The sequence below is a fragment of the Rhinoraja longicauda genome, chromosome 33 (genome assembly GCF_053455715.1).
Source record: "Rhinoraja longicauda isolate Sanriku21f chromosome 33, sRhiLon1.1, whole genome shotgun sequence".
NCBI classification, from domain to species: Eukaryota; Metazoa; Chordata; class Chondrichthyes; order Rajiformes; family Arhynchobatidae; genus Rhinoraja; species Rhinoraja longicauda.
Window position 1 is genome coordinate 16,085,046 of NC_135985.1, and position 21,872 is coordinate 16,106,917.

Sequence of the window (21,872 nt, forward strand, 5' to 3'; positions counted from 1 at the left end):
GTGAATGGCTTTGTTATTGACTGATTGTGAGGTTTACCAAGTTGGTTGCACAGTGCTGGTATCTTGTGAATAAATTAATTGGATGCATTCTCCAGAATGTGACATGATTGGCTTAGCAATACTATTGGTGGAAAATATTACCAAAAGCTTCTGATTATTTCATGTTTTCTTTTCCGTCCTAGATTGTTGGAAGGATGTATAAACATGTTTAAGCTATGATGGCCCAAGGTGTTGTGGCATTTCTACAGTTCATGGGAGTGGACACCAAATTTGGTGCCTTCTGAGTTGAAAATTATGAATAAGGGTTATCTGTGCTTTTAGTATTTGTGCTGAGATGGTTTAAAAAAAAAAGACTAACAAGCTTTCCTGTGAAAATAAATGATCAGTGGGAAAATATTTTTTTATTGCTTTAAAATTAAAGCTTCAATCCAGACAAACATAGGAAAATTAAAAATTGTGGTTTAAAGATTAGGAGTTGAGGCCAGGTCGTTTGCAGATGAGGTAATATGGCCTTTGACATTTCAGTAATTTGGCAACATTTGCATTGGATTTATGAGGAGCAAAGTGTATTGCACAAAGCTGGCCTTGATATCTTACAGCTATAACAAGGAATGTCTAAAAGACAAAGTGGAAGGAATAATGGGAGCCTGGTTAGATCTTGAAATAAACGCTCTTCTTTGTAACTCTTTAAATTCCTGCAGTGAAATTATCACCTACTTTCCTGGTATATTAACCATTGGACAGTGAACCACATTGTATGACTGGCGTGCGCTCACTTTGAGCTTTTCTTTATGTAATACTACATTCTGGGCTCTTGCGCACCGACATAAGTCGTTCTACTGTTCCAAACCGATCTCCAATTTCAATGCTCACATGTATAAACCATCTGGGCAATCAGTTGAGGGATTAATATTGGCAACTAATGGAAGAGTTCAGAATTTAGCTTCATACTTGTATTACACTGGTGGGAATTGTCCATTTGTTCCTACTTCAGTTTGGCAGTAGTTTTCAAAAGGTAACAATAGTCGTTACATCAATACCCACTACAGATGAAGATCAGCCAGTTCCAATCGTTACAGTTGGCGGCATTCAAATACCTCTTTGAGACAGTTTTTTTTTTGTGCTCTAGATTGCATGTGGGAGGATTTTTAAATTATTTTTTTATGTGCTGTGGCTTGTAAGTTTGTGCCATTATTTCCCAGTGAGGGTTGAAGTCGTGTGTGGACAGTCTGGCTGGGAGGTGCCCAAGGGAGAACCACAGTGAACCACAGTTTAGGAACGAAGCTCTGTGGTCAATTTCAGTCCTCGAATATTTAGACATTGTCAGGATAAATCTGGTCTTAAAGTAAGGAACTTTTACATAAAGGGAGACTCTGAAGTTACATTTGTTTTTTTAATCAAGTTTGTGTCGGACATTATTTGCTTCACTGTTGAGTTTAAGTGATCCGAGGTAGACAACTTTATTAAATAAATATGGTGGTACCTGGGGGACTCTCTTTTTTGTGGACTTTACAGCTCCATTGATGATTTGATCCATGGCATCTGAGCCTCTGCTTGGCTCCTTTCCTGCTTGTTGCAATGAGTGGTGCAAAGTACCTTAGAATTGAAGTGTTTGGGGCTGAAGGTGCAGGACTTCAGTGAGAGTGACAATGATTAAATCAAGTAGTGTTGGATTTAAATCTTTAATTGATCTGAAAACATCGATGAAAAGCTGCAAAGACTAACTGCTCCACGTCTTCTCATCCTGCTCTCCCTGAGGGCATATTTTAGAAGCCCTTTGGTTCCGCATGTGAGGCTTGTAATAAGATCGGAGCCCATGATAGTGGAGGCAAGGTGCTAGCATAGATAGAGATTGTCTGACGGGCAGGTCAGTGCAAATAAAGGGGGCCTTTTCTGGTTGGCTGTCGGTGACTTAATGGAGTTCAGCAAGGGTTAGTGTTGGGTACACTACTCTTTCATTTGTATATTAATGATTTGAATGAAGGAATTGATGGCTTTGTAGCCATGTTTGCAGATGATACAAATATAGGTGGAAGGGCAAGTAGTGTTGAAGCAGGGAGACTGCTGAAGGACTTGGACAGATTGGGAGAGCAAACAAACCTGTATAAAATGGAATACAGTGTAGCAAAGTGTCCAGTCATACACTTTTAGTAGAAGGAATAAAGATACAGATACTTTCTAAATCGTGAGAGGATTCAAAAATTGAAGGTGCAAAAGGACTTGGGAGTGCTGGTGCAGCATTCACAAAAGGTTAATTTGCAGGTTGAGCCCTTGATAAGAAAGGTAAATACAACATCTGTGTTTATTTTTAGGGGACTAGAAAATAAACACATCATGTAATGTCAAGGCTTTATCAGGCACTGGTGAGGCCACATTTGGAATATTGTGAGGAGTTTTGGGCTCCATATCTGAGAAAGGGAGCTGGCTTTGGAGAGGGTCCAAAGGTGGTTTACGAGAGTGATCCGGGGATGATTGAGTTAATGCAGACCGTTTGAAGCTGGGCCTGTACTTGCTTGAGTTTACAAGGATGAGATGGGATCTCATTGAAACCGACCAGATAATGAAAGGCCTACACAGAGTGGACATGAATAGGATGTTTCCAGTAATGGGAGAATCTAGAACCAGAGGGCACAGCCTCTGAATAGAAGGATGTACCTTCAGCATGGAGATGAGGGGGAATTTATTTGGCCTGAAGGTGGTGAATCTGTGTTTATTGCCGTAGTTGTCTGTGGAAGCCTCGTCATTAGGTATTTTGAAAGCAGAGGATAGATTCTTGATTAGTAAGGGTGTCAAAGGTTATGGGGACAAGGCAGGAGAACAGGGTTGATGGAGGAAAAATACATCAGCCATGATTGAATGTCACAGTACTCACTAGGCTGAATGGCCTAATTCTGCTCCTGTCTCATGGCCTTGTATCCCTATCTCTCGGCTTCCTCATTGCTCATCGTTGTGTGGAGACGGAGAAAGATATTGTTTTGGAATTGACTAAGGAATATAATGCAGGGGTACAGAGCTGGTCTATCGAGCATTGAGTACAAGGTGGAGAACATGCTGCATCCTGTGATTGATGGCCACCTTGGTTACTGAAACATTCTTGTAATACTCCAGATAAATGTTATGTCTTGCTGTCAGCTGCATCCTCCTTGCATCCTCTATATGGCAACATTTTAAATAATTTGTAATTAAGTCGTTTTTTAAATTTGAGGAAATGGTGAAGGCAGCAGAAAAAAATTAAGAGATCTGTATGGTATGTAATTGTTTTGAGTTAGGATTAGAAATGTTTCTGAGCAGTAATGCCAACATTGGGGTGTCGTCCAAAATAAAGACCTAGTTAATAATATAACTGAGTCCTGCTCATTGTGAACCCAGTTATGGTGCTGACTCTCATTGGATAGATATGAGTTCATATTTCTTGTGATGAATCTCCAAATAATTTCTGGCAAGCTCCACTCCTTGCTTGGATCATCTAGTGCTTGCCAGGTTTTGCCAGATGCCCCTCGCGCCTCTTTATACCTGTACTCACTACCTCTCCCCCCTCTAGTTTTTCAGTCTGGAGAAAGGGTCGACCCAAAATGTCAACTGTCCATTTCCCTCTACAGATGCTGCATGAACCACTGAATTCCTCGAATGGTTCATATTTCTGATCCCCTGTCTAGTAAAGCATTAGCAGTCACCTTTACTTCATCCCTGCTGAGACTCTAAACTCCGGCATTCACTCCATAAACTCCTCTGCCTCTCTTCAAGATGCCTGTCTTTGACGAGCCTGATGTAAAATACTGGCACTGCTATACTTTTCTTCAGAGGACACTTTTATTAATTAGAGGTGCTATCTAAATAAAATAGTATCAGCATTGGTTATTGTTATCAACAGTGAATGTGTGAATCAGCCTGGCTGTAAATGTAGCTGCTGCTTGTGTATGACATGGTTTGTGTTTCATGGTGTTCTGAATGTGTTACATGGAGAGAAAAAAAGAAATGAAGTTGCTACCAGTTGTGAGCAACACAAATTAATTATTTGTGGAAACATGGTAATGGATTTCATTGCACAATCAATAAAGCCATTTTTTGTTGAGTATCACCAAGGTTTGTGGTAGGGATCTGCTTTCCTTGCAATTTCTGCTGAATATAAGAACGTTAGCGAAACAAAATATTGGTGTTGTATAGACGTGTTAAATTGGATGTTTTGGACCAACCTATCTCCAAGGTTCCACATCATAATAAACTGTTGAATCTTCATCTTCCAAGCAATTTAGTAGAATATGTGTTTAGTAGAAAGAGTGGCACAGCTGATAGAGCTGCTGCTGCACAGTACCAGAGACCTGGTTCATTCCTGACCTCTGGCATTGTGTGGAATCTCTCGATGGAGTGACCACATGCGTTTCCACCAGGCGCTCAAGTTCCCTTCCACATCCCAAAGGCGAGTTTGTAGGTTAATTGGCTCCGTAAAATTGCCCTTGTAGGAAGGAAGTGGATGAGAGAGTGGAAAGTAAAACTAGTGTGCACGGGTGATTGATAGCAGGTGTAGACTCGGTGGGCCAAGGAGCCTGTTCCATACTGTATATCTAAATTAAACAATAATGTAAATCTCCATGTAAAGAAAGATGAACCTGCGGAAGACCAGAGCAGTTTTCCTGTGCCGTGGCAAATATTTATACATCAGCGAGGAGCAAAAATAACACATTGATTTATAAATAGTTGTTTTTGAGACTTTGCCTACTGGATGCTGTGCTCCACAAATAAACAATTGGCGGTAAATATTTTAGTATGCCCTGAAGCCATGATTGGTCTTGGTCTTCTTTTCTTTCCTGCTAATGTGGGAGTTCCACATTAAGCAAGTTGCTTAAACATTTACACCTGGTCTGTAGCCCTGAATCACTGGAACTGAGAAACTTCTGATTTTTGTAGTTGAAGTATTCAAGCTACGTAATCCAAGGTAGGTTGGGTGGAAAACCAGGAATTGTGAGGAGGAGTTTGATAATGCATTATCTGGGGGAGGTCTAATCTAAGTGCATCAGGACTTTGCCTCTCTACAGTAGGCGCATCTTAACTCTATTATTGCTGATTTTTGTTTTGCTATTGGTGACATTTACTGAATCACATGAAAGACTGTTTATGTTGTGAAAAGGGCATTGGGGTGTGAGGGACTGAAATTTTGAGACTCGTCCAAAATAATAGAATTTTTGTTTCACATTACCTTCCTCCAGGCATGAACAATGTAACGCAGTTTGGAATTGACTCCATGTGCCCGTCTACTAGAGAAGACTTTACAGAATTTGGAAAACTTTTGAAGGAAAAGATTACACAGTTTGAAAAATCTATACATTATGTGGACTTCTTGGAAACCTTACTTAGAGACATTAGCATTTCATGTAAGTTGATTTTGTGGGTGTAGATATTTTTGTTGGTTTATATATTTTCGCATAGTCAAAAATTAGTAATCATGCTGGAATGGTCTTCTAATAGTCTTGTAGGATTTCAGAATCTAACATTGAGCCTTTGTGTTATCAAAATTTGATCTGCCTCCAAGGTACATTTGGACTTAATCTTCATACAGGATTGCTTGCATAATCAAACTGGGGAATTTTATTCTGTTCATGTTTAGTTTATGTGGAGTCCAGAGGCATTTGTCTGATGGGTTCCATCTCTAGGGTAGTATTTTTGGGTGTTGAAATGTTGCTGTTCACTACTAGGCCAATGTGTTTGTTTGGGGTTACAGGAGTTCAGCTCTGAATTTTTTTTTCAGTGGAACCTGACGACTTGAAAAAGCTGAACAACTCCTTGACGTCACTGTGTTCTGAAAAGCTTAAACAAGAAAAGGTAAGAAGATCCTTGGCATCCCAATTTTCCCCACCTCATAATGGAGCCAAGAGGCCCATAAAATAGTATTGAGTTTTAAACAGAGTCACAGAGATTCTGAACTTCTTCAAAACATTTAGGTCACAATTAAAAAGTAGGTGTGACTTAGTGTCCAGTAGAGTAGCCACTAAGTCAGAGAGATCAAGATAAACATCCTGCCAAACATTTGATCATAAAATTCTGGTTAAGGTTCCATATGCAATACTGAGAGAGTCCTGATATGTTGGAATTGAAATCTTTTGGAAGAAACATTAACCCAAAGCTGGACAACATTTGACCTGTGAGATGTCCATCCAATCTGCCTCCGTAAGTGGCACATGACTCACTCTCACCACTTCCTTAGCAAAACTTGCCCTGCATCCACAACATTGTTCATGTGGGTGGCAAAGTTTGATCAGCAAAGTCTGCAGCCTATACCTTGGGAATGTAAGTGTTCATCCAGATAAATGCTGAGAGTACTTGCTTCCATCACCCACCTAGGTGGTGTGTCCAGATTTCAATCACTCTAGGTGAAAACGTTCTGCCTGAGATACCTGTGAAGCCTCTAATGCTTTACCCTAAATTTATGCCTTCTAGCTTTAGCTTTATACTTGTAAGTAAATTATATTGTACTGGTTTGTATAAACCCTGACTTATTTTGTACACATTTGAATGAGATTGTCACAGAGAGAAAACTTTAAAAGTAATACAAATTATTTTTGGGAGTATTATCACTAATACTGGTTCACTGACTTTTGTGAGTCTTCACTTCTGACTTCAAGTACTATGATTTTTGTTGGTTTACTATCAGTGCTTGTACATTGAACTCTGAGCCTCTAGACCTGGAATGCCAATGTCCTTTACAACTTGCTTAATTCATAAAGCATTTTGCCACCTGTCCTTTGATTTGATGTCAGTTTTTTGTTCAATAACAATCGTATGAACTTTGAGATTTTTTGATATTGAAGGTGCAGGTTATTGTAGAAGATTTACACATAAATAAACTCCTTTCAAATCTGGTGAGGAAAGCTGACTATTTTTGTTTCAACCCTTTAGCAAATCAAAGGCAAGAAGAAGAAGAAGGCCCCTGTGCTGGCCGGTGGATTTAAGGCAAACCTGAAAGATGATCTTGATGACTATGATTACACGCAGGAGTACGATGACTTCATGTGATCCTGTCCTCATGACCCAGGCTTCTTCCAGCATGTTTTTTGTAGACAATCTCCTGTTGCTGGTTTGTCCTCGAGCTGCACAGAACCCTTGCGTTGTTATGGAACTAGCCAGGATACTGGATGCCCCATAATAACATCAACAGGTTTTACTACTGGTACCATAATTACGCATCGTCACTGTTGGTTACAACATTCACATAGCACTGTGGAGAAAGTACCTGCATGGATTTGGGGTGGGTGGGGAAGAGAGCTATATATTTGGAAAAAAATATGGATCCTTGCAGTGTCAATGCCTCAGCTACTATATTGTGACCTGAACTGACCTAATATCACGTTTATTGTGATACTGTAGAATTTCAGAGTCAGATTACTATTTTTAAAAGTTCTTAAATTTTGCCGGTGTTTTCTCTCTCAGAAACTAAAACAGTCTAACTAGAGAACCTGATTTTCTGACATTGTGTCTTTTGGTTTCCGAGTCAGTCTGCCTTAAGCGAACATGCCCTCAGTGCTCCATGCTTACTTTGAATTGGGCTCATCGGCAAGAGCTATGTGATCTCCTTATGGTGTTGCTTTTTTTTGCCCCGCCCCCATGGGAAACTGAAGACTTTAAAGAAAATAACTTTTCCATTTACTCTCTTTGCTCTTCCACCATCACTTTAAAATAATGATCTTTTCAACAAATTGCAGTTTGTGGGAATTTGCCGGTAACAGATTGACTGCTGCATTTCTTGCATTAAAACAGTGACTACAAACAGTACTTAATTGGCTGTAAAGCACCTTGTTACCTCCTGAGTTTGTGAGAGGCGCTATATAAAAACCATGGCCTTATTTCAGGGGTAAAATATTGTGTGGTTAAGGTTATGGGGAGAGTTCATCCATTGACCTAGGTGTTCTCACTTAATGTATGACTGGTGTGGACAAAATCTAGTTGCAACAACGCCCACTTTCTTGGCTTGGCTTGCTGGAGAGGAATGACTGACTGGTTGACAGACTGGACTGATGCCACTTTTTTTTAAACGGGATTATACTTTGAGGTCTGGCTTTAGGCAAGTCAGGGAAACTTACTGAGCCTTGAATGTTTCAATGCTGCCTATTTAATTGGTCCTATCAGAGACCTGGCATTTGGCTTTAAGCATTTTTGTTGAAAGCATGAGATAGCAGAAAGTAGACCCTTATGAAAGGGTTTTGAATCAAAGATGCTAACAATAGGGGTAGTGAAAAATTACTCTTCATGCCAGCGACTTGCACTAATGAAACTGAATACAGAAACTTCAATGAAAATGCTGCAGCAGAAGTGGTGGCCTTTATTTTTACATATCCCACTCCAGAGTTGTGGGATAAACTCTTGCACGGTGTTGAAGGCATGTGCTGCTTACTAGCTGTAACTGGCCGGTCTTTTGTAATGGGCTGGAAGTGTGTATAAAGTGACATCAGTGCAGTAAATGTTCAGTTTACTCATTTTAACTGCACTTTACATAGATTCTACAATGATCATGAGGTGCTTTTGCAACCCAGTATAATTTCTTAGTATTGGGAATTATGCATTACTTTCAAAGTCCCTTGGTATTATTTTAATTAGCAATAGTTGCATTTTGCAGTCTTGAACACAAACAGCTAACAGTAGCTCTTGTATTGACCTCTCTACCTGTCCCAAATTTATTACACGAAACAGAACTTCCCACTATCCATAGAACAGTACAACAGATAAGTAATTTATTTTTACATTAATCTTATCTGTTGTTGATTAGTCAGGAAGGATTTACTACATGTAAACATAATTGGACACTTGCTATGTTTCAGGAAAATAAATGAATATAATATCATTTTCTGCATTGTTTCTCGTGCCCTACAGAAAATATAAAACAGACCTGGTTGTGCTTTACAAAGATTGCAGCATACATTCCCATTTGTTGTAACTTTTTTTTATTTAAAGAGGACTGCTGTTCTCATTTTACCCATCTTTGATTTCACTCCTGTGCAGATCAGAATTGTACTATACTAGGATGGTTTTGCCTTACATATGGGATATTAACTGCTAATTATGTACCTCCAGGAGAACATGTGGTCATCCAAGACACTATATTGAAATATGGTTCCTTCAAGGCTTGATCTGAAACTGCTAGTGATAACAGTATGGTTAAGTGGCCATTCAGCCACCAGAAGTCTGTACAAGCTGTAGGTAGGTCAATCCCATTTTCTTCCACTATCCTACTTTCCTTGTATTCTGGTAAATTGTAGCCTCCTGTAAAAGCCTGCTTGACACCACCACAGGGGCTGTGTACAATTAAAGAAGCCTTTCCCAGCTATGCTCTACCTTTACCTGTCACATTAAATTGGCAGCCCTGTTCATTGAACATCCTGTTGGTAGAAGGTTCAATTCCCATGGGTCCTTCTGCCTGCCTTTGTTGTCCAGACCCTAGCCTTTATATGTATAGATGAGATGGTGCTATTATGAGAGGTTTGTATTACTGTCATACAAGCCTTAGTAATCTTAAACAATGCATTCTGGCCAGATGCTAGATGTTGGTAATTATGGCCACTTTCTGAGTGAGTATTCAGTGCAGTTGTTAAAGACCTGTGAATGGATGCAGGCAGCAAAAAAATGTTTAGAAAAACAAATTTCATTCATTGTTTTATTTCAGCCACGGTATTCAGTGCCAGCAGGTTCTTGGGCTTTAATTTACATTTGAAGGATAAATGCATGGTAGTCACTTTAATACCATTCAGAAACCCTAGCCTGTACTGCACTTTGCTCAACTGCTATTTCCAAGTGGCGGCTGTAGATATACACCGGGTCCATACTATTCATTCACCAAGACATAGTTACTTTTAGTCTGAATGTAAATAAGTATTGTACTAAACACCAATGAAATATTTAATGTGTAAGAAGGAGCTGCAGATGCTGGTTTAAACCGAAGATATAGAAACAAAAAGCTGGAGTAACTCAATGGGTCCGGCAGCATCTCTGGAGAGAAGGTCTGAAGAAGGGCTTCCACCGGAAATGTCACCCATTCCTTCTCTCCAGAGATGCTGCCTGTCCCGCTGAGTTTCAATAGCTTTTTGTGTCTACCAGTGAAATATTGGTCAACTCAGAAGTGAAACTTATTTACATAATCACATTTTTTACAATCTGAACAGGCTTTTTATATGTACTGAGCTTCAACCCAAACTGAAAACTTAGAGCATAAATACTTAGCTGGCAATCATGTCTTTTAGGTAACATCTTGTCTGGGGCTCTTTAAGGAGCTTGTTTGCTATGTCTGTGAAATTGTGTTCGTAAGCCATTTTGTAAAACAGGTAGACATCCTCACAGTACTGCAGTAACCGCTTCAGATTTTGACTTGCTCCAGCATCTCCCTTTTGTTGTTTAAATCTGGAAGTATTAAAAAAAGACATCCCAATTTCCAATCTTGCATAAGGACATCTTTTTATTTACTGCATGCATTCTCTTTTCAAACACATTTTACCACTGAAATTCAGTGTGGCTTTACAAATCTTATTCTTGTTACTTTCTGTGATAATTTATATCAGCGTGGTCTGAACAACAACTGGCGAATTTGTAATATTTTCTCTTTCCCATGCTCAAAAACATTTGTCTTTTCACACGTGAGCTAAGGTTATGGGCCATTTTTTAATTTCTTCAATAGGACACCAGCTTAGTGTGTACCTATCCGTAATTGACCCTGAAATAAGGGAGTAGTTCAGAGGACCGTGGGTCTGGATTCACTTGTAGGCCAGACTGAGGAAGGAGGGCAAATTTTCTTCCTTGAAGGACATCAGTGAACCAGGTGAATTTTTACAATCTGTTGGTTGTTTACTGTTACCTGACTGACTGCTTTTAATTATTCCTCCCATTATTTGCCTCCTTTGACATCACTGGATATTCTTACACCAATTTAACACCAGCAATCAAGATTGCATTTCTCCTCCCACAGAAACTGCTGGTTACCCAGTGGAATGACTGCCTTTCAGTCAGTGACAGGGGCAGCTGTCAAGCATGATTTTCAGGGAGCCTGAGATGTCCAAGTATTCATTATATAGTCAGGCAGAAGGAATGATGCCCCACAATAAAAGACATTTCATTTGCTCATCTAAAAACTTTAATTCCAGTCTACTCAAACAGTGAAAATACTGGTTTCCAAATTTTACTCTCAAGGTTCAGTACTCGTTTCATCAGCTCTGATATAACCCCAACCTTTTTAATTTTATTTAGATCCTTAGAAACAATTGTCAATGAGCAAATAAAAACTTTTCTCTCCTCTTACAAATCATTTGTGTATCTTTTTCTTTGTGTTTTGTCTTAATTCCCCCTTCCCGACCAATAGCTATACGAATAATATATCATGGAAACAGAGCCTTCAGCCCAAATCATCCAAGCCGACCAACATGAGCTTGTCCAATAATAGTTTAAACTTTTTGTATCAGTAAAACTTACTTAGTGGAAATTTCCTCAAAGAGGCTGTGCTGGAGCTGGTGCTGTTGTTTAAACTCCTCTAGATAAGCAAAATCACCACAAACAATCACATGCTGGTACAGAACGTCGGCCCAATCAGGTATAAAGTCATATGCCTCTGCAACTATGGAAGCCTGGAAAGAAGAAAAAGAGAGAGAATTGAATGAGTTCTGCAGTTAAAGTAAATATTATCATTGACCAAGAAACTCAATAGACTGTGGGACTTACAGGTATCTCGCTTACAACGTGAATGTATATGTCTATAAACTAGTTTAATGATTGAGTTGTTAGTAATGCTGATTTCTTGCAAGAAAGTTAATTGCATAGAATTCCAATATGTTACTGCAAACATTTTTTTTTGTTCTGGCCTTCCCCAGATTATCTCAGTCTAATCTGGATGAGTGTAGCTGGAAGCTCAGCATTTTCCAGGGTTTTTAAACATTCACGCCTTCACCACAGGTTCACAGTGGCTATGGTGTGTACCATCAACAAATTGCTGTTACTCACCATAGCTACTCTTGACAACAACCGTCATTTAGTTTATTGTCAATGTGTACCGAGGTACAGTGAAAAGCTTTTGTTGTGTGCTAACCAGTCAGCGGAAAGACAATACATGATTCCAATCGAGCCGTCCAATGTACTGATACATGATAACTGGAATAACGTTTAGTGCAAGGTAAAGTCCAATTAAAGATAGTCCAAGGGTCTTCAACGAGGTAGATAGTTCCGGACTGCTCTCTAGTCCTGTCCCAAACCTGTGGTTTATGATTTAATAATCAGAAAACACCAGTCTCCACAGACATTTTCAGCCTTTGGATTTCTCCCCAATCCCAGCTAATTGTCTGATCCATACCACAATTAGAAAGCTGGTGCTGTCCACAGCCTTGATGAAGGGAGCAAAACTAGCAACTACCTTACCTGAATTGAAGCAAAAATATCTAAATTAAAAGAGTAGCTTAAAGTAAGAATGACCGTTACTGCAAATATGAACTAGAAACAAAATTGGAAATGTATCACTGCTTCACTTGGAAGAACACAATGGCTCACTATGTAGGACCATACACCATCAGAAAACACTGATTTCTGGTGGGATGAAGTAAAAGAGCATCCCTTGAGGTTGAATGACGGTGCCATGGGAAGGGAAGTGGTTGGTGCATCTCAGATATGTCTGGTGGTGATGAAGCCAACACAACTTGTGGCAGTTAATTTGTGACTTACCAAGGCCGATGGAGTGAATGAATGGCCGATGTAAGAATCAGGGGAACTGTATCCATGCTCTGTCAAGAAGAGGGAATGGGAGCTGAAGTGCAGGAATAGCTGAGCTACACTTTAGGGCTCTGTCCACTGTGGTAAAGTCAGAAAGTAGGTGTGGAAAGTCTTGTCATTGAAGACATTTTGAGAGAGACAAACTTGGAGAAATGAATGGAATCCTTACAATATGTGGTCAAGATGGCCACAGAGTTTTGCGGCTTCTGTGGATATTCATTGTTAATTGTTTCTGTTGAGAAAGATATACCATTTAACGTGTTCATCCACTCTGCCAACCTGTAACCAAAGTCAGCTAAATTGACCCATACAGCTAATGTAACTAAACAATTCACAGTACCTGATAGAACTTTGGTAAGGAGAGGATGCAAGTCATCAAGTCATTTCTCTGCAGATTAATTAACTGCACATCCTGATTGCTGTTTAAGAAGTGGAGTTGGAGAGTCACCAGTTTGGCTAGCTTCACACACTGAGAGGCTCGGCGGATACACGAGTCCTAGAAACAGGAAGGTTAGCTAGTATTGAAACTCTGAAAACCAGTGACTTAACATGACAGCATTAACCCCATTACCACAGCATTATTAACTGAGGGAGAAGCTGCTATTTGGGTTGGCACCATCATACTCAACAAACCTGGTTCTAGAACATTAAGGATCACACCTAACAAGGTGTTTATTTGAGCACTCCCTTTCTACTTCAGTAGATAAATCTATGCTTTCTCTAAATGGCTTTATGTGGGTGGGATAAGTATATATTTTTATTTGCATTAGTTTTAAACTGGGAGTAAAGACCCTTACAAACCTTGCTATAGATCATCATAAGAATCTGTTTAATAGTTAGTCCCTCATAATTTTATATGCTTCTCCCATATCATCTCAGTCTCTTTCACTCCAGCGAAAACAGATGCAGCCTTTCTAGATAACTCAATCCCTCCAATCCAAGTAACATCCTTGTGAATATTTTATGCACCCTCTCTAACTTAATTGGAATGAGGGGTGTAGTTCTAAGGAGATATTGGATAAACAGGCTTTTATTCTCACTGGAACTTAGGAGGATAAAGGGTGACCTTGTAGTTTCCCAGAATTATGAGGGATGTACATGATAGGATACATAGAATCTTTATTCCAGAGCAGGGAAAACTAGAATTAGAGGGGATGGGTTTAAAGTGAGAAAGAGAAATTTAAAGATCTGATGGGTACAATTTTCAGAGAGGGTAGTCGGATATCTGGAATGAGCTGCCAGAAGAGGGAGATATAATTCCAACGCTGAAAAGCCATTGACAATAGACAATAGGTGCAGGAGTAGGCCATTCAGCCCTTCGAGCCAGCACCACCGCCATTCAATGCGATCATGGCTGATCACTCTCAATCAGTACCCCGTTCCTGCCTTCTCCCCATACCCCCTCACTCCGCTATCCTTAAGAGCTCTATCCAGCTCTCTCTTGAAAGCATCCAACGAACTGGCCTCCACTGCCTTCTGAGGCAGAGAATTCCACACCTTCACCACTCTGACTGAAAAAGTTCTTCCTCATCTCCGTTCTAAATGGCCTACCCTTACTTAGTTAGGAAAAAGGCGATGGGCCTAATGCAGACAAATGGGATAGTATAAGTAGACATCACAGTCAGCATGGATGAGATACACCTGAAAGGGCCTTTTTCAATGCTGTACAAGCCCATGATTCTAATTTCTACAAGGGAGTGATCACAAGTGTGGTGAAACACTTTCATGCTTCCCCACGATTCATAATCTACAATTTCATATGCTACAAAGCATTCAATCAGCTAGTAGGTTTGAGTTCTGCATGAGTTGGCTAAAGTTAAAAGAGCCCTTTGATCCCATTCTTTTAATACAAAAAGAATGATTTCCGATCAAGGCAAGCTGTTCGTTGGAGGATTGGGTGAAAGAGCTCAATTTGATGCTTATTCTACTAGACAGAATAAATGTAAAGCATTCAGAACAAACACCAAGGAAACTCAAGCACAGAACAGAATATTTTGTATGAAACATTAAATCAGATTAATTTGTTCTCTCAGGGTTATGTATAGATACACTACATTTATTCTGGAACAAAGCAGGGAGCTATTCCTAGGGGTTGACTAAAACATATTCGTCAACTAAACCATTTAACAAAAGTATTCAAGCTGTAAAGCACTTTCATGTGATAGTCATATGCCCTTCGGCCCAAATTGCTAGTGCTGAACAAGGTGCCCCATCTAAGCAATTTCTATTTGGTGCATATCACTCTGAACATTTCCTATCCATATACCTGATCCAAATTCTTTTAACGGGTGATCGATGATTTGTGTGGACTCACATGGCCTGTTTCCATGTGGAGACTAAACTACCTGCATCAATCAGTTCCTCTTGTATAAGAAAATAACTGCAGATGCTGGTACAAATCGATTTATTCACAAAATGCTGGAGTAACTCAGCAGGTCAGGCAGCATCTCGGGAGAGAAGGAATGGGTGACGTTTCGGGTCGAGACCCTTGCAGCTTGTTCCAGCTGCACCACCCTCTGTATGTAAATATTGGCCCTGAGGTCCCCATTAAAACTTTCCTCTCACCCTAAATCTATGCGTTTGTTCTTGATTCCCCTACCTTGGGAATGTTATTCACCCTATTTCCTCATGATTTTATACACCTGTATGTTCATCCCTCAGTGCACTAAGGAATAATTCAGTGGGTCAGGCAGCATCTCTAGAGGATATGAATAGGTCAACTTTTCATGAATCTCAGGCCCTGGCAACATCCTCGTAAATCTTTTCTGCACTCCTTCAAGCTTAATGGCATCTATCCAATAACAAGGTGGCCAAAACTGAACACAATACTCCAAATGTGGCCTCACGAATGTCTTACACAACTGTAACATATAGATACAGGAAACTGCAGATGCTGGAATCTTGGACAAAAATAAACTCCTGGAGGAACTTAGCAGGACAGGCAGCATCTGTGGAGGTGATGGACAATGTTTTGGGTTGGGACCCTTCTTCAGACTGGAATCCAGCCAGACTCCAGTCTGAAGAAGAGTACCAACCTGAAATGTCGCCTGTCCATTCTCCACAGATGCTGTGTGAACCTCTGAATCCCTCCAACACTTTGCTTTTGTCCCAACAAATATACTCATTTCCATAACTCATGAAGCCAACATGCCAAAACTCTTCTTCACCTCCCTATCTACCTGTGATGCCACTTTCAGGGAACTATGTAGTTATTCTAGATCCCTTTGCTCGACAACACTCACCAGGGCCTTACCATTCACTGTGAAGATCCTGCCCTGGTTTGACTTCCCAAAATGAAATACTTCATACTTATCTGAACAAAGTACCATTCCTCAGGCACTTGTCTACCTGATCAAGACCCCACTGTAGTTCTTGAGAACCACCTACACTGTCTATCTTACCACTATATTGCTATCTGCAAATTTACTAACTATACTTACACATTCTCATCCAAATCATTGATATGGATGACAAAACAGCAATGGTCCATCACTGATCACTGAGGCACACCATTAATCACAGGCCACTAGTCCAAAAAATATATTTCTACCAACATGCTCTGCTTCCTTCCATGAAGCCAATTCTGGATCCCAAGCATTCTAACCTTCCAGAGCAGCCTACCATGCAGAAAGTTATCAAAGGCCTTGATTAAGTCCATGTAGACAATGTCTACAGCCCTGGAGCTGTGAAAGGTGTTATATAAATGGAAGTTTTATATTCCTGTCCAATGACCCAGGCACATGGTGGAGGAGCTGGCTGTATGAATGAAGAGCAAGAAGCTTTGTAATTTACTGATGACACTGATCAGAAAGATAAGTCTGCTTACCAGCGATAAACAAACAAAATAGTATGTACAATGCAAATTTAATAATTCATTCTACATAATAGTTCCAAATGCCAGGCTTAATGTCATTTGCATCTTCAAAGAGTTCATGCAGAAAGAGGTTTGTGAATTATCATGAGTTATAATTATACGATTCACTTGCTTTGGAAATTCAGTGCATTAAATGACAAATATAGACCGATGACTGCAAATTTTAACTTTTGACAGGTGACAATTTCTGGAGAAACAGCAAGGACGTTAAAAGATAGAGGCTGAATTAGCAAGTCTAAAACTAACAACAACCAATGCTCTCCTGATTCTATTTGAATTCTGCCAACAGACATATATAAAGTCTTACATTTATATAGAGACGCAAGGAACTGCAGATGCTGGTTTATAAATACAAATAGCTGGGGTAACTGTGGGTCAGGCAGCGTCTCTGAGTACATGGACAGGTAACGTTTTGGGTCAGGACCTTTCTTCAGACTGACTAGTGTAGTGTGGGGGAGAATGCTGGAAAAGAGGTGGGGCAGGACACACTGGCAACTGGAAGGTGGATACAGGTGAGGGGTTTGATTGGCAGATAGGTGGACAAAGGTAAGGAGACAAGGGGTGTCAGATAAGTAGAGAAGAAGAGTGAAATGTAAACCCAGCGGGTGAGATATCGGCGGGGGGGGGGGTTATATATATTTATTTCAATAATCTGCCCATGAAGCACCTTAGGTTTTCAACCTTGTGCATTAAAATCTTCTTACAATGATCTCCAAGAAACAAAATAAACACAAATATCCAAGGAATGTGTAAGGATTTGCCATAAATTCCAAATGATATCAACAGAGCTGAAAGTGGTGCTTCATCTGGAACAAACTTTTTGTCATGCACTGACCAAGCAGAGAAAACACCCTGAAATATTCTCGACACGTATGTTTGAGAACCAATCAACTTCAATTGAAGCACAGTAAATTGTTCTCTCCAAATCTAGAGACTGGCAGGGATCATAACTGAATCCAGCACTGAACAGCAAGAACATTCAATTACAGATATGACCATCACATTGAAAGCAACCTGTACCATATATCAACACAGAATCCATCCTGTGCTGTGGCATTTTTTTCAGCAGAGCAAAGGTGGTGTTTCCAGGCTACACATCTTGTAATTGGAATGTGACATTCAACCTGTTGGATAAACACTTAAGGAGTCTGCAGTTTTATTTGAACAGAAATATCTTCCTCTGATGTGCTGGTCAATATTTTCCTTCAATCAATAAGATGCAACAAAAAAAAAAGAACTCAGCAGGTCGAGCAATATCTCTGGAAGCAAACGGTGTAAATTGATGTTTCAGGCTGAGACCCTGCATCAGGACTGAGGAGGAGGAAAGAATGGCAATACATAGAGTAGTACAGGCGAGAGGTGGGGCAGATGATAGATGATGGGTTTCGTTTTTTTTAGTCGAGAGATACAGCATGGAAACAGGCCTTTCAGCCAACCAAGTATACACTGACTATCAATCACCCGTTCACACTGGTTCTATGTTATCCCACTTTCATATCCACTCCCTACACTCTAGGGAATAATATACTGAGGTCAGACCTCCACCTAGTTCCATCTGCCCATCACCCTCTCTCCACGGGTTCCACCTATCGTCTACCTGACTGTCCCACCCCTCCTTCATTCTTCCCTATACTGGCAATCTTTTTTTCCTCTCAGTCCTAATGCAGGGTCTTGACTTGAAATGTCAACTTACACCTTTTGCCTCCACACATGCTATTTGACCCACTGAATTCTTCCAGCCTTTTTTTGGTATCATTTCATTGGTGTTTGCTGAAAATATCATAGAGTTTTAAGTTTCTGCATTCAAAAGCAATTCATGATGACATTTTCTTAACATGATAAACCTAGACAAGCAAACATTTTGTATCACTGGTAACATTTGAGAACTTGAGCCCCAAGTATCAAGACATTTACCTTTGAATAACTCTCAGCAGCATCTTTGAGGAAGCTCAGAATCTTCACCAAAGATTTATTCAACTGAGGAGTCACCTCTGAAACGTGAAAAGGGCAGTTTGATGGTTTCAGGTCATACAACTTGGACAATTTAAAAAACAAAAAAATTCACAGGGCATAATACTTAAATAAAACAAGATGACTCGTCCAATTGTCTTTTAAATGTCTTAGCTACACGAAAGATTAATTCAGTTGTTAATTAACCTACCAGCAAATCGTTGCGGTGTGGGAGGTAACCAGAGTGTCGGGAAGAAACCCATGTCACAGGGAGAATGTACAAACTCCATACAGACAGCATCAGAACTCTGGAGCTGCGAGACAGTAGTACTAACCACTGCACCACCAGACCAGCCACGGCACTGATTGACCAGGTTCTGAAGGTTTTCAGGTTGTGCTTGTTGCTGCGTGAGCAACAGCTGGCACACATTAAACTCTCACAGTCAAATTTCTTCAATGGTCGGAAAGCAGGTTGTTCCCAGGTGGAGAATCAGACATCCTTAACAAATATGCTTGTTTGGTGACAAATCTTTTTCCACTTCATTAATAAAGCTGAATCACATTTCATTAATGTATCAAGGAAATTATCAAATTTCAATGGTTCAGGTTTAGAGGGAAGATTTTGTTTTGGGGAATATTTGGTGGGAATTCAAATTATAATCAGTACAATTAGGACGAAAGTTCATACTCAATCCCTCTTTTTTTTCTGAATTGCAAAGTGCGGCAGTTCCTACAGCAGATACTCACCCCACGGTTGTGATTCTATGATTTTCAGCTGGACTCTGGCTGCACCCTCGTGGTTTTCCCCAATTTCACGACACATGCTGAAGCAGAAGGCTACCATGTTGTGCTTCTCACTGTCACCGGGCAGACAGCGCTTGATGTAGTCCAGAAGAGCAGTCTTCAGATTTCCATTCTGTGTTTCAGTAAAATAAAACAAAACTGCCCAAAATCACTTCAAGGAAATTATCTGGAAGATTAGCAAAGTTGAGGAATGATTCTGGAGTGCTTAGAGAAACACCAAGGTTAACAATCTGGAACCCCACACAACGAGCTCCCGATTTGCAGTGTGTCACTGTTATACATTTTGTATGTAAAGAGGTGGGAGAGTCTACGACCAGAGGGCACAGCCTCAGAATAAAAGCACATACCTTTAGAATAGAGATCAAGATTTGTTTTTTAGCCAGAGGGTGGTGAATCTGCAGAATTCATTGCCACAGGCATAGATTCTTGATTAGTAAGGGTATCAAAGGTTACAGGGAGAAGAGGAGAATCGAGTTGAGGGGGAACATTTTTGATCAGCCATGATCGAATGGCGGAGCAGGCTCGATAGGCTGAATGGCCTAATTTTACTCCTATGTTTTATGAAGATTATAACTGAAAATTCGCAAGAATGTTGCAGACACTGGGAGGCTTGAGTTATTAGGAGAGATTGGTAGGCTGGAACTACTTGCCTTGGACTGAGGTTGATCATAGAGGTTTATAACATTAGGGGCATAGAAGAAGTGAATGGTCATGGTCTCAGAGTAGAGAAGGGAATATATTTAAGGTGAGAAGGGAAAGATTTAAAGAGGGCCTGAGGGGCATGTTTTTCCACACGGTAGTGGATATGTGGAATGATCTGCCAAAGGAGGTAGTGGGTACAATCACATTTAAAAAACATTTGGCCAGGTACATGGATAGGAAAGGTTTTCAGGGATACGGACAAAACATGGGGGAATGGTCTTGGGTTATTTTCGTTGTGCACTGAGGTACAGTGAAAAACTTTGTTTCAGTGGTATCTAGACAAATCATATCACACAAGAGTAGAATCAAACCATACATTGGAATAGTTTAGATTGATACCTCTATCGGTGTAGACAAGTTGGGTCGAAGGGACTGTTTCCAAACTGTATAACACTATGACTATGGTGTGCCCAGTGGTGTTGGTACCAGTACTCACAGTCCAGAAGCTAAGATGAAAGTACACTCCAGAAAAATGGGAAGTGGATTTAGTAAATGTGGTAATTTGAGGCCAGTATTGTCTTACAAAATCAGCAAAGATTCAACTGGTTCACTGATGTATTGAAGAGGTATTTTTGACCAGTCCCATACTGTACAGTTAAATCAGTGGCCTCAAGGAAATGAAGGATGGTCAAGAGAAGGAGACTATCAATGTCATCCACAGCCCCATGGCAAGTACTTTTTAAAAAAAGTTCTGATAATATTCTTGATTATGAGTCCCATCATCTTTCTATTACTATTAAATAGGAAAACGGAAATTTGGCTTAATTTCTCATCTGAGGGATAATATCTTCTATGTTCTAACACCAGTCCTATTGCTTAGTAAACTGTTTAAACAATTTTTTTATAAATCACATGAAGATACCAACAATATATTAAATAATTAACTTAATAATTACCCTGTCCCAGTCCTCCCTGTGATCGGAAGGTAAATACAAGGAAAGGTGTTGAAAGTCTAACCACTTGTCCATTGCACTTACCGACAAAACGTTTTTCCTCAACAGCATCTCAAACCTATGATTCTCGTGGAGCAGGTCGAATATATAGGTCATGTCGTTGTATCGCCCGATGCCAGTGACCAACCGTACCTACAGAGAGACATGGTTTCTGGTTCATTCTTTACAGTGTGTTCAAGATACTCTAATTACAATTTGTAGAGGCTTGAAAAGAAATTTCAGTAATGTGAGAATACACAAAGACATTGGTAGATAATATTTTCTTATCTTTAAGAATTCCCGTTCCAACATTTCACAAGCACACTTTTTCCTATTCTTTCACCACAGAGGCTACATGACCGGCTGAGCATTTTCAGCATGTTTTATTTGAAATATGTGTAAATACATTAAATTAGCATGCGACTGTTAAATAGGTACAAGCAGTAAACCTACAATTTCTGATGTGGTTATATGTCAAATTTATCTTAAACCTTAACCTGAACAAATAACATGAACTCTTTTTGTTTTAAATTTCCAGCAGTTTTATGCTGATTTTCCAGTTTATTTACATTTGCAGTGATTTATTGAGTATGTGCTCAAGAAAAAAATAAGCATTCACTGCTTGGCTGAGCAACAACTCTTTGAAATGTATGTAGTAGACCTGCAAAGTCCATTATCTAAGATGGCTAACGTTGGGATTTGTGTGGCAGAACACTTTATGAGCATGTGTGATGCAAAAGATTTCTCTATGCATGAAGGCCCACACCTCTCAGAGTAGGATAGCAAATTGGTTACATTACTAGACCCACATTCTCATCCAGCAATAGAAACTGTCACCATTCGTTATTGGGAATTTGCAACTAAAAAAAAATTGCAGAGATTGG

The 21,872-nt window shown here is 39.9% G+C and overlaps 2 protein-coding genes across 2 annotated transcripts in view; one reads left to right on the top strand and one right to left on the bottom strand.

The window, feature by feature from the left end:
- The window catches only part of LOC144608973 (eukaryotic translation initiation factor 3 subunit J-like), a 30,202-nt gene extending 17,585 nt beyond the window's left edge, over positions 1-12,617 (top strand). The window contains exons 6-8 of the mRNA XM_078427251.1: positions 5,205-5,369; positions 5,744-5,817; positions 6,892-12,617. Coding sequence (XP_078283377.1) covers positions 5,205-5,369; positions 5,744-5,817; positions 6,892-7,008 — 356 coding nt within the window. The 3' untranslated portion in view covers positions 7,009-12,617. The remainder of the gene's footprint in view (positions 1-5,204; positions 5,370-5,743; positions 5,818-6,891) is intronic.
- spg11 (SPG11 vesicle trafficking associated, spatacsin) overlaps positions 9,522-21,872 on the bottom strand; it is a 120,381-nt gene continuing 108,030 nt past the window's right edge. The window contains exons 35-40 of the mRNA XM_078427250.1: positions 21,034-21,141; positions 19,298-19,466; positions 18,515-18,591; positions 13,067-13,222; positions 11,443-11,594; positions 9,522-10,380 (exon numbers count right to left, since the gene is read on the bottom strand). Of these exons, the coding sequence (XP_078283376.1) occupies positions 10,200-10,380; positions 11,443-11,594; positions 13,067-13,222; positions 18,515-18,591; positions 19,298-19,466; positions 21,034-21,141 (843 nt within the window). The 3' untranslated portion in view covers positions 9,522-10,199. The remainder of the gene's footprint in view (positions 10,381-11,442; positions 11,595-13,066; positions 13,223-18,514; positions 18,592-19,297; positions 19,467-21,033; positions 21,142-21,872) is intronic.